We start from the raw sequence: 12,931 nt of genomic DNA, 5'->3' as shown, positions 1-12,931 counted from the left end.
CCAAACCATTCTGTGACTTCTATGAATAAGGCAGGTACAAAATGGTCAAGTCGGCAAAGCAGGGAGGTGTTTACTCTTTTAAATATTCTTTGACCTCTTGGTAAATTTGAGTCAACTGTCCAGTGAGTTGTGTTGGAGGTGATGTGGAAATGGATGATGAGTGTAGCTGTCGGTGGGTCTCTTAGCTGAGCCATTGGGACGTTTGCTTGGGCTGTGGGAGCTGGAGCCTGTGATCCCCATCGTGCAGGAGACGGCCTTGAGGTCCCCTCGCGAGGCGAAGGGTGTTTTGGATGGATTCCTCTGAACGTGTCCTGCTGATGCTGCTGTCTCCTGCACCGAGGCCCTCTGTTAGATCGGGGAGAGGAGTTGATGTGGCTTGAAACAGAGATAATTCAGCTTCTGGCTGGGTTACTGTGTTATTGAGTCATACCCATTGCTTCCCACCATCTTGCCGTGACCTTTGCAGTAGATTACGTGTAGTAGAACAACCTCAGCGGGCTACGAGCGTGCCTGTGGGCCAGCATCCCTGCAAGGACTCCAAAGAGGTGGTGAGCTTTCCAGGAGAGTCTGCCAAGCTGTAGAGGCAAACAGTGTCACAATGCTATCCCTGTCCTAAGGCGGTGGCATGAAGAGCTGCGGTGCACAAGCCGGCTCTCCGGAGAGGTGTGTTGGTTGTATGGATTGAGATCCCCCTCGGGCAGAGCTGGGGTTTGGATCCAGGTACTTCATATCCGGGGCGAGCGTTGCCGCTACTCGTCATCTGCAGCAGCCCGTCTCCTCCAGCTGCCGCCGGCTGGTGAATGGGGTCTGAGTCAGCCCCGGCCAACGGGTTTGTATTAAAAATGGCTGTAGTGAAGCAAGCCCATGACTTAAGCAGAACTAGCAAACCAACAGTTTTTGTATGTTATTTTGGGATAAATTAACATCTGGGATTTTTTTTTTTTGTGGTGGTGACTCTCGTGGGCTTTGGTTTCTTGGTCTGTCTGGGGTTTTTTGATTGTTTTAATGTATCCAGTGGAGTCATAAGAAACAATCCATGATCCTTGTGGATAAATTGCTGCAATAACATGCAGCCCTCTAGCCAGAACTAGTTGGACTCTGTTCTAACTCCCACTTTGTTTAACCAGGCACTGTGAATAGCCATAAAAATCGCTGTACTGCCAAGTCCTTTCCTTGTACGTACATACGCACACTCCCTGTGAGTGCCACTGGCTCTACGACTCTCCAGCTCTCTTCTCCTGTACAAGAGGAGTGCAATGTAGAAATGTCCTTTTGACATTTATATATACATGTTAAAAAATACTGGGAGATCAGTGTCAGGTGCAACCACAGTAGATAAATTTAGGTGAAACTCTGTGGAGCAATCAGACTTGTTTTATACTATGGAGTTTGTTTCTGGCTCAAGCTGGAGAGCTCTGGGCAATAAAATTGATGAAAGGCTTGTTGAGAAAAAGCTAGCCAAGGTGCATTTGCATGGAGAGGAGCATTACTCTAGTGATAAAGGGATGCTGTGATGAGACGACAGTCGTGAAGGTGCAGTCTTAAATGAGGATGAACAGTAGTGAAATCCAGTTGCGGCAGGAAGGATGCAGGTTGAGATTAGGGCAGTTGAAGAAATAGCCAAGGGAGGCTGCAAAACTCTAATTGCTTAGAGGAAAAAAAAATTTAGGATGAGGTCAGATGTCTACGTCAGCCTGAGAACTGGCTCAGGACTGGAAGGCTTCACCTCTGACATCTTCTAGCCCAGTGGTTTCATTGTTGTGTAGGCAGAGACTAGATCCAGCTTGGCAATGCTTCCTCTCGTTGGTTTGGATATCCTGTGTGTCATCCCTGCGCAGCATGAACAAGGCGTGGAAATTCCTTCTTTACAAGAAACATGTACAGTTACCGGTAATCCTAATAAAGAGGCATGCAGTGGGAATCACAGGCAAAGACAGATTAGCATGAGTCATGAAGAGACTCACTCGTGTTTATAAAAGCTCTGCAATAGAGGTGCTTCTGTTGTGCTGCATGTGTGTGGCTATAGTTTGGGGGTTTTAGCCATTTAGTCAGTTATTTTTAGTGACTTTGGGATCACTGGATATACTTTCCGCATGATTCTTTTTTTCCATTTTTCCTATGAAAATGAGATTTGATAGTCTAATGTAGACTATCTGATGTAGCTTAGCAACTTAGCACATCCCGAGCAGCTGGCTGCTGTTGATATTGCAGCAATGTGCTCTTATTTCTTGGCCAAAATTTTATCTGTGGAGTTGCATCATAGCAAGGTCTTTGTTTATGCGATAATTTAGATTGGTGTCTGTCTTTGCATGGGCTTCTAGCAGACAGCTTTGAGCCTAATCGGGTGTAAATCTGCATCCTTGAGCCTTGTCGGATGCTGGTAGTTTGATCATTGCAGTGCTTTTGTGGTTTTGGGCAAGTCCTGTTTTGGAAAGCTGAGGCATGGGCCACGTCCATGCTGGAAAGTGATACTCAGCTGAGAAGGATTTGGTCTTCTTTCAGGGAGATCGAACGAATGACTGCATGGTCATGAAGTTTGGGAGGTGGGGGGGCAAAACCTCCAAGCAGCAGAAGTCAGGTCTTTTGAGGGCTGAGGAAAGGCTATGCTTTGTTTTACTTTGTAGGAAGGCTTTCCCTATTTCAAAATGCCGTTTGAAATGTTGAAAAGTTCTGTTCCTTGGTTTCAGCTCAGGGCGTGTATTTGTTTTGTCTTAAAGCTAGTCACGTGCTTAAGGTTATGCTTAAACTTAATCCTGGTGACTAAAAATGGTCTTGGAGCCACGCGTGAGCATTTGGTGCAGAAGTGAAGTGCTGTCTGTTGGTGGCCCTGGTGCGTTCCTCTGTCCTGCCATGTTGGCCAGATGGCTCTGCCTTCCCAGGGACGGGAAAAGGAACAAATGCTTGGCCAGAAAGTGAGGAACAGACTTTTCATTAATACTTATAAACTGTAGATGAGTGTGACAATTACCACGTGAAAGAAAGAAGTCTCTTTTGTCCATGGTTATTAATCATTGGTATTATGCTATTCACACTTCATATCTGGATGACTTAAACATCAGAAAAATTATGACCATCATGGTCAAAGGGTATTTTGTGCACTAAGCATGATAAATAAACACCTCAAAAGAACCCAAAAAGCATCCAGTGGTATGGAAAACAAAACTCTGGACTAGGCTGGACGTGCTTGTTTCACTTTCTGTTCTGAAAACTGCTTTGTGGTTGTTGGCTTTGCTCTCTTGTTTTCCCCACCCCGTGGACATTGCCCCCGTGGTTGTCCCCTGTGTGCTCGGAAGGTCATTGCACAAGGCAGTTCCTAGCCTGTATGGTTGTCTGTTTTCTTGTTTTGTTTTTGTATTTTCCTCAGGAAAACCCAGATTGAAAACCTCGCAAAAGCATTTGTAAGGCAGAAACACGGGCGTCAGTAGTGCCAGCCGTTGGAAGAGGCAAGGGAATTCAGTGTAGGCTCTCAGGTCAGAGGACTGTAGGAAGGTTGCTGAGTAACCAGGTTCTCACTAATGGTATTAGAGGATCGGTAAACTTGTCGTTACAAGTACGTGCAGAAGTTTGGCAAGCCTTGTGGTGTTTGAGGTTTTCATTTAAAGCCTTTGATCCTGGAGGCAAATAGGTAAAGCAGTTTCAAGGGCTTGCGAAGTCTTAACTCCAGGATTGTGTAGAAAAGCCAGAAAGGCTGGAAAAAGGCTGAAGACCGACAAAACTCAAATAAAAGCATGTTGGGGTATCGCTTTGAATTCTCTCTTCTGTCCTACTCCCCCTAGCAGTGGGATTATTTTGGTGTTTGCAAACCTGGAGCTGCAGTGTTCTCAGTGGCGGGGCAGGATGATAGCCTGTGCCGACTGCTCAATCCCCAGGGCTCTTGCAAAACATTGCAATGGAAGTCAGGCCCTGCAAAACCATGAGATTGCTGTAAAAATCAGAGGATTTTAAAAGGGAGGTTTAAAAATAGGATAGGTGTTTTCTGTGGGAAACTGAATCACTAATGCAGTATGCTTCACTCTGCAGCTGCTGTGGCTGAAGTTCTGAGTTGGCTGGGAAGGTTGGTTGAGGGTCCCTGGGGTGCTCATCTGGACCAGGCTGGATGTTCAGGTGCTGAAGGGATGGCAGTCAGTTGGGCAGAGCCCGGGTGCCCTGCAGATGTCCGTTTGAGCCGTCTGTCCTCCTGTGCCTGCCTGGCACTGGGAATGGCTGCAGGGGCTCTCCCGGGTGCTGCGCTGCTGGGTGTGCTAGGGTAAATCGCTCAGTATCGGGGTTAAGGAGCAAGAGGGTTCCCAGCCTGGTGTATGGGCACAGCTTTGTCATGCTGCCCTGCGCGATGTCCCACTTGAGGAACAGACCTTTTTGAACAGAATGCGGGGCTCCCTTATTTCTACATCTCTTTTTTGTGTACATAATTTTTTTTTTTTCCATAAGCGCTAAAAGCACAAGTGCCATAGACACCGCAATTGAATTGGAGGTCTTGCTCTGCTGTTTGGCTGCTGAATAAACTTCATGAATTGAGTCGCGACTTCATGGGTGCCTTCAGAAATGAAGCAGCCTGTATGATGGGCATAACAGACCAAAACCCAAAATCAGGACAACAGAAATTTGAAAGGAATGGCTGAGCTATTTTTTAGATGTGAAACAAATAACACTGGTGAAGGTGAACTGGAGCAGAACCGGTCCAACACAAATTCCATGTATAGTTCTCTCTGGGCGCATGCAGCAAGTGGATTTCTGTGCTGGACTGGAAGAGCCGAGACATTTTCTGTCAGTCTGACACCGGAGACGTGGATGTGACTATTCCTTCTGACAATGTGGCATGTGTGGAGAGACTGGTGATGCTCATACATGCTGGTAACTAAACACCTCTGGTTTTTTTTTTTTTTCTTTCTTAGCTTCCTTTACGATCTCTCTTCGCACAGTGGACAACATCACAGTTATGATTAAACTGAGACCTGGTGTTTCACCAAGCTGTCAAATTCGTGTTAAAAATGTCATCAGGTCTGAACTGAAGATAAAGCCTGGGGAGAGCGTGACTTTTGCATTCACTTGTAGTACTCCAGAGAAGTATTTCGTCATGGAAATTCAGAAAAATATTGGTAAGATACAGGTTTTTAGTTTTTCCCCCAATGGTAATTTTCCTCCAGTAAAACCATATACCTCTTCATGTTACTGTATTAAGATATCCCCCATAATCTTGGGTAAGAAGAGATCTTTGAACACTGATAAATAACCTTGAATTACTGAAACTATGCAAGTTAAAGAACTTTATCATGGCTGGCAGAATTCGTGTTAACTTAGCTGTTTCAGAAACAGTTACATTATAGTTTGTTGCATCAATTCCTTGCTGCCTTCCCTTTTCCCACAGTTTATAAACCCATCAAAGAATCTTTTTTTCTTGTCAAAAGCCTCTGAGCACTGATAATGATGTATTACTCACATTATTTGTTGAACAGCTTGGTTGTGTCTATAAGGGCAACAGAAACATTGAAGACATGCACGTGTTTCCTTATACTTAATGAACATTATTCAAGTCAAGAAACTGAAAATTTGAAAGTGTTATAACTAAAGCTTTGTTTGCTTTGAATGTTATCCCTGGTGTATGTATGTTAATGTACTCTTTAATGGCATGAACATGTGCTACTTCTCTACAAGATCCCAAACTTCATTGGATGTTCAGGTTTTGGTAAGATCTTTGTTATTTTTGGGGTGGTGGTCAAGGGTATTTCTCTTCACATTTTGGAGTTTTATTCATATGATTCATGCAAATAGTAATGCACAATATTTCATGATATATTTGTAATATGTGGTTGTAATATTTCTTCTTTTAAGTTGGAGCCTAGGCATAGATTAAAGTATGCTTATTTCTAGTGTCCAGCTCGAAATACCAGTAATTTGGATTTTTCAGAGAAAAGTTCTCCCCAGAATCCTGCAGTGGCAGATGTTGTTATTCATCACTTCTGCAAAATCTGGGGCCCGTGTTGTTCATCAGGGCACCAATAAAATGAAGATACAGTTCATAGCAAGCAGTGGAAAATTTAAAGATGAATCATTTACCAGGAATTCTCTGAGAGATGGGATAAAATCAATTCTCTAGGTCCATGATTTCCAGCTCTCCTGACATTGCATTTCACCCTTTTGCCCATTCAGCGCTCTGCCCTATTCACTAAATACTTTCTAAATTCTTCAGCAAACAAGGCAGGAATACTAGAGACAATGACTCCCTTCTGTTAGTCAGCCTGACTAAAGCAGGTTTATCCTGTCTACTCTATGGGCTGGCAGTCCTGTTTATAGACAGTATGTAACCATGTTATAGGAGTGTCTTCTAATGTGCGTAGAAAAGTTAAGTGCGGTCAAAAAATTGTGACAATAGCAGTGAAGGGGAAAGTGTCAAATTCCTTGTGTACTTGAATGCTTTCCAGAGTGTCTCATGGCTGTTCTCTCTCTGCATTTAGACTGTGTGTCAGGCCCGTGTCCCTTTGGCGATGTTCATCTTTACCCACTGGGGCTACCTCGTCTTAACAGGACTTTCATCTGGGACGTGAAGGCGAGTACAAAGGCTGGACTTGAACTGAAATTTTCTACCCCGTGGCTAAGACAGATTGAACCAGGAGAGACGTGCCCGGATTTTGTGAGCTACAACATCAACAGCTGTATTGATGAGGCCACGGTCAACATTGGCACCTTCTGCAGGAATGGCTCGGTGTCTCGTGTCAAGCTGCTGGGAGGAGTGGTCATGTCTCTGCATCTCCCGTGGGACTCGCCTCTCACCACCTCAGGCTTCAACATAGCTAACAGGACTTCCATAAAACGTAAGTACGGAGTTGTGCTTCCTCACCTGTAATCACATTTTGTGGATTGTAGCAGAATTATTGAAACCTTTCTTCTCTGGTAAGCAGGACTTCCATAAAACGTAAGTACGGAGTCGTGCTTCCTCACCTGTAATCACCTTTTGTGGATTGCAGCAGAATTATCAAAACCTTTCTTCTCTGGTAACCTAGTTTTCTAACTCCCTTCCCCTTCATCAGGCTATTGTTGTATAGTTTTTAGTTTGGTAAGCTGGTGCTCTTCTGGGGACAAAATGTCTTAGTTTGATTCGTTAATAATTATGAAAACTGTGGTGTTCCTGCCTTTGGTGCACATTACTCACTTTCAATCTCTTTAAACTTCCTGAAACGTAAACATACCTTCTCTGTTTTTGTGTTTTCAGCTAGGTGAGACTAGACAGCATAATTAGAATGAGCCAAGAGAGTTATTTGCTGGTTGCAGTGTGTAGTTGGGTTGGTTTGTTTTTAAATAAGGCTTCTTTAACTACTGGGGCCTCAAACCTATGTGTCTCTTCCAGAGAGAAAGGTGGGAAAAGGGGAAGCAGTGCCTGGAAGGCACATGAGGCTGCTTAAATACAGCTATGTGTTTCAACTTGCACAGTAACATAAAACCTTGTGTAATAATCTTCTTAAAATACCTGGAATATTATATAGCAGTCAGTGGGTTACTCAGCGTTCTCATGACAAACCCTGTTTGGGAGATGTTCTTGCTGTGTACTTGAATTGTGCAGTTGTTGCCATTGGTTATAAAAGGAACCTGGTCCAGGTTCAAGCCTCTAGAACATGAGTTTTTGTAACTCCTGGCACTCATCGCAGTTGTACATCATTGCTTAGAGTCCTAGAGTGGGGCCATAATCTCCGTGTACCCAACTTCGTGCTGCCAAGAGTCGTCCAACCATAAAGGGTCTTACGCAGCCTCCATGGTTTGCACTCATGTTTTATCACACGTATTAAAGGCTCTTCGCTGGTGTGCTCTTGTTAGATCTGGGAGGTTTTTGGATGGAGAGCTCTGTGCTGGTATAAAAGCTCACATCTTTTGTTTCCCAGAACCCAGCGAAGCAGAAGCAGTTGTCAGGTTGTGTGTTTGCTCTTGCAAAGCCAGACCAGAAGTAAGAACTAGGATCTTTCGTTCCGAAAAGTAAAGGCCTCTCTGTTGATGTGCTTGAAAGGCGAAGCCACTGAACTGAAAATGCAGCATTAATGTATCACTTACCTTTTCTGTAATTGAAGACAAAAGCATCAATTCTGGATATGTTTTAGTTTGAGGGATTTGTAATAACCTAACCTGTAGCTGAAGTGGATGATCTCACTGTCAAAATAAAAATACTCTGGTACTGGGGTGTTAGATACGCCAGTATGCCTTCATTCATTGCAACTTGTTTTGTATGGTTTTTTCCCCCCTTGTTTTAGGGTTATGCATTATTGAATCCATTTTGAATGGGGAGTCTTCGATCACCCTGATGTCCCCAAACTACCCACTGGGCTTTCCAGAAGATGAGCTCATGACATGGCAGTTTGTAGTTCCTTCGAACATGAGAGCAAGCGTGTTTTTCCACAACTACAGCCTCTCCAACTGTGAAAGGAAAGAGGAGAGGGTGGAGTACTACATCCCTGGCTCTCTCAGCAACCCAGAGGTGTTCAAGCTGAGCGACAGCCAGCCTGCCAACATTGCTGGCAGTTTCAACCTGTCCCTGCAGGGCTGCGATCAGGATGTCCAGAACCCAGGCATCCTCCGCTTGCTCTTCCAAGTTGTCGTTCAGCACCCACAGGTCGATGAGAGTAAGTACCTACCTGCCCCTTCTGCTTTTGCTTACAGACAGCCAGGCTGAGCACCACAAAGAAGAGAAATGCTGGGTTTTTTTGTCATTTCTCTTGAACTTTGGACCCTCCTTGAGTTTAAGGGGGTGGGTTGCCAGCAATGCTGAGGCCTGTTTTACCACCCTGGCTACCATTGGTTGTTGTTCCAGCAAGGCGAACAATGATGCTGAAACTTGCAATGTGCAATGGAGTATAAAGCTCCGATGTAGATTTTGCACTGTAGCTTGTAAATGGAGATTCCTTTCCTTTTCAAGCACCTGTGTCATGTAATTAAAAACACCTTTAACACCTGCGGAATCAGGTCTTGCACATTGTATAAATAAAGCCAAGCACCAGCTAGCCTTTCCGTGTGTTCCATTTGAAGGCCCGATTCTGCTGTCGGGCAAGGACTGTAACTGCTTGATCGGAATTGTCTGGGCTCGTGTGTTGCTGCCCATTCTCCAGTATGGAAATCAAGTTCAAGCTTATTCAGACAGTTTTCTTTTCAGATGTAAGATTCAACATTTTAAAGACCATTCTTAAAATGTGAGCCCAGGTTTCTGTTCTGTACATAAGCAGTTGCAGTTAGCAAGGTGAAACCTGCTGTCATGGCTGGTAGCAAGATCCGCAGCATGAACCAATGAAATGAGATGTAGAATTGTCTCCATACTACTAAGGGCATCGATATGCATTTCTTTCCTTCCTTTCTTCCTTCCTCTGAGTGTTATTTTGCTTCCTAGAGAAACCTGAACATCATCTGTGTCTAGCGTGACTTCTTCACACTAGAAGTTGTCAGTAAGATACTCCACTAATAATATCCCCTACATATTTGCATGTTCTTGTAGGTTTCTTGTTGCTACACAAAGAAAATTCTTTTTTGTGTTTTCTTGCACCAAATCTAGACTGGCTTAACACAATGACTTGTAATACCAGAGTGTTTATCTAAAAACAGAAATAAAAGGCCTGGCTAGGTAATGAGCTATGGAGTTAGTGATTTTTCCTCTGGCTTCTTGGCTCTGACCTCAGCTCCTGGTGGATGTTGATAATCAAGGTGGTGCCCTCACTGCAGAGGATCCGGTGGAGGAAAGTCCACACTCTGGACTACCACTGCAGCAGGAGCTATGTTGAGGCTTTCTAAGTAATTTTAGAGGGAATAAAGTTGGAATGGCCTGTACCTTGAAGTCACATATCCAGAAAGGGTCGGTAGCATTTCATCATTGTAATTCTCAGTCCTTTTTCTGTCTAGCCTGGCTCCTTCATGAACAGCAAATCCTCCTGAAATTGTTGTTAAGTAAATCATGTTTGCTTACCTTTATTGTGTGTTGCATCTTGGAAGCTAGACAGAGTGAAAACGTTGTATTCAGTTAATCAGCTTTATCTCCCTTCTGCTTTGGAAAACAAAGAAGAATTTAAATATATTTACAGCCAGTAGACAAGACAATAATCATCTAAAAAATAAAAAAACAGGTTGTCATTTATTAAATTCAAGTAGTAAACCACTTGGATTTAAGAGACAACAGTGGTTTCTCTAGGGATTTTATAGGATTTCATGAGTGATCTTGTGTTATAAGTTCCATCAAAGATTCAAATTCAGCCCTCAGGACAGTAATGAAACTTTTATTTAAAATAAAAAAACCCAAACCAATAAATGCTATCTGCAGTGTGCAAGTTAAACATGGCTCTTATGCAGATATCAATACATTTTTAATATTCTCAAAGCTTCCCAAACATTTGGGTATTCCACAGGTGTCTGTGGTGCTTGTCATTAAATAAGGAAAATACAGCTTTTTCCAATTGAAATAACTTCTTGTTCTAACCCTCTCTGTGTGTAGCTTCTGCAAAAAAAAACATTCTGAAGAATGAGTAACCTTGCAGTAGAAATCCTAGGTTTTGTGCTTCCTTGTGCCAATGACTTGGAGAATTCCATCTGACCTCTTGCCTTTTTGTATGTCTGATTTCCCACACAGGAAAAAGCTATTTTATTCACCTTTTGTTTAAGAAGTTGAGATCCATAGCTAAAACCAGAAAATGAAGAGTAATAATAGTGTATGTATATATATTTATATTTTTTTAATCTGTCCTTTATAGAATCATAGAATCACAGAATGGTTTGAGTTGGAAAGGACCCTAAAGATCATCCAGTTCCAACCCTCCTGCCGTGGGCAGGGACACCTCCCACCAGACCAGGTTGCTTTCTTTGACGTCAGAGACATGTGCCTTGTTAACAGCACAAGGGTGCTGTGTGGATCCAGTAGCTGTCATTTCACGTGATAGCTAATCTTTGTGAACTAGACTGTAATCCAGAATCTTGGATTTTTTTCCTCTTTCGTTATCTTCCCCCTTCCAGATGTTCCAAGTATTTGCAACTGCCATTAGCTTATGTGGGAGAAGGTGTTTGTCATCCTTGCTTGCTCCCGTTGTTTCAACTTGCTGTAGCTGCCCAGATAGTACATGATGGAGGACAAGGCCTTGAAGCCAGTTGGTTAGGGAAACTCAGCAAAAAAATCATAACCCTTTCCCCTTTAATATGTCTATTTTTTATTGTGAAGAGGTGCTCTTATGGAGCACACCTAGACTCATGGAAGTAGGCCTCATAAGGGGGTTGTGATTTTTTTCATTTAGACTGGAGTAGATGTGGTTTCTATCAGTCCTCTAGGATCTCAAACTCGCAGGAATGGCTGAGCTTGGCAGGGACCTCTGGAGATAATCTAGTCCAACCCCTTGCTCAAGCAAGGCCAGCTAGAACAGGTTGCCTAGGACTGTGTCCAGATGGGTTTTAAGTATCTCCAAACTCTTCACAACTTCCTTGGACAGACTGTTCCAGTGTTTGACCAACGTTGCATTATTTTTTTTAATGTTTAAGCAGAATTTCTTGTATTTCAATTTCTGCCTCTTGCCCTGTCACTGTGCGTATTTGCAACTGCCATTAGCTTATGTGGGAGAAGGTGTTTGTCATCCTTGCTTGCTCCCGTTGTTTCACCTTGCTGTAGCTGCCCAGATAGTACATGATGGAGGACAAGGCCTTGAAGCCAGTTGGTTAGGGAAACTCAGCAAAAAAATCATAACCCTTTCCCCTTTAATATGTCTATTTTTTAAATATTGTGAAGAGGTGCTCTTATGGAGCACACCTAGACTCATGGAAGTAGGCCTCATAAGGGGGTTGTGATTTTTTTCATTTAGACTGGAGTAGATGTGGTTTCTATCAGTCCTCTAGGATCTCAAACTCGCAGGAATGGCTGAGCTTGGCAGGGACCTCTGGAGATAATCTAGTCCAACCCCTTGCTCAAGCAAGGCCAGCTAGAACAGGTTGCCTAGGACTGTGTCCAGATGGGTTTTAAGTATCTCCAAACTCTTCACAACTTCCTTGGACAGACTGTTCCAGTGTTTGACCAACGTTGCATTATTTTTTTTAATGTTTAAGCAGAATTTCTTGTATTTCAATTTCTGCCTCTTGCCCTGTCACTGTGCACCACTACGAGTCTGGCACCATATCATTTGCACACAGGTGCACACATCCCCCTGAGCTGCCTTCTTCAGGCTAAATGGTCCCAGCTCTCTCATTTTCTTCTCTTCTGAGAAGCCTGAAGCATCTTTGTGGCTCCTTGCTGGCTTTACTCCAGTACATCCATGCCTCTTGTACTGGGGAGCCCAGAACGTGACCCGACACTTGCAGATGTGCTTTAGCAGAGGGAGAGACTTGCCTCGCTCAACCTGCTGTCGATGCTTTCTACCACAACCTAGGAAGCTGTTGGCTACCTTTGCCACAGCGGAACGTTGCTGGCTCATTCCACTTGGTGTCCGCCAGGACCTCCAGGACTTTCTGCAAAGCTGCTTTCCAGCCCCACTCTTGCAAACTTGCGGAGGGTGCACTATCTCCCACTAGTGAAAATGTTAAGCAGCTTTGGCCTCAGTACATGCCTCCTTAAGCAGATCTTTGAGCTGAATAGCTCTGTTTGAGAGAGGGTACCAACGATGATGGTGACTGTGTGTGCCTGGGCACCTCGGGTCCAGCGAACTTGGAGGGCATTACAAGGTTTCCTGCAGCAGCTTGTGCATGGTGGGGTACAGGGTGAGGGATGGACTGCAAGGTGGCTAGTGTTGGGGAAGGTGCTCTTTACTTTTCAAGGTTAACTGCCAACTGTAAAGTTTGCTTTTTATACCTAGCTAGAAAATATTTCTGGAAGAACGCTTTTGAGCAATTAAATGGAAGGGAGGTGTGGTAGTTCAGTCATGCCATTGAAGGAAACCAAGCAGCCTAGCAAGGTGTGGTCCTCAGTCTTCCCACCAGTATCCTGACGGACTTTGATAAT

At 43.9% G+C, this 12,931-nt stretch overlaps 1 protein-coding gene across 1 annotated transcript in view; it reads left to right on the top strand.

Moving 5' to 3' along the window:
* The window catches only part of CDCP1 (CUB domain containing protein 1), a gene marked incomplete at both ends in the record, with an annotated part of 20,053 nt that overhangs the window by 4,938 nt on the left and 2,184 nt on the right, over nucleotides 1-12,931 (top strand). The window contains 3 exons of the mRNA XM_009696422.1: nucleotides 4,893-5,096; nucleotides 6,453-6,809; nucleotides 8,235-8,603. Of these exons, the coding sequence (XP_009694724.1) occupies nucleotides 4,893-5,096; nucleotides 6,453-6,809; nucleotides 8,235-8,603 (930 nt within the window). The remainder of the gene's footprint in view (nucleotides 1-4,892; nucleotides 5,097-6,452; nucleotides 6,810-8,234; nucleotides 8,604-12,931) is intronic.

The sequence above is a fragment of the Cariama cristata genome, unplaced genomic scaffold (genome assembly GCF_000690535.1).
Source record: "Cariama cristata isolate BGI_N322 unplaced genomic scaffold, ASM69053v1 scaffold8943, whole genome shotgun sequence".
In the NCBI taxonomy this organism is placed as follows: domain Eukaryota; kingdom Metazoa; phylum Chordata; class Aves; order Cariamiformes; family Cariamidae; genus Cariama; species Cariama cristata.
This window is presented reverse-complemented; position numbering and strand designations above follow the sequence as displayed.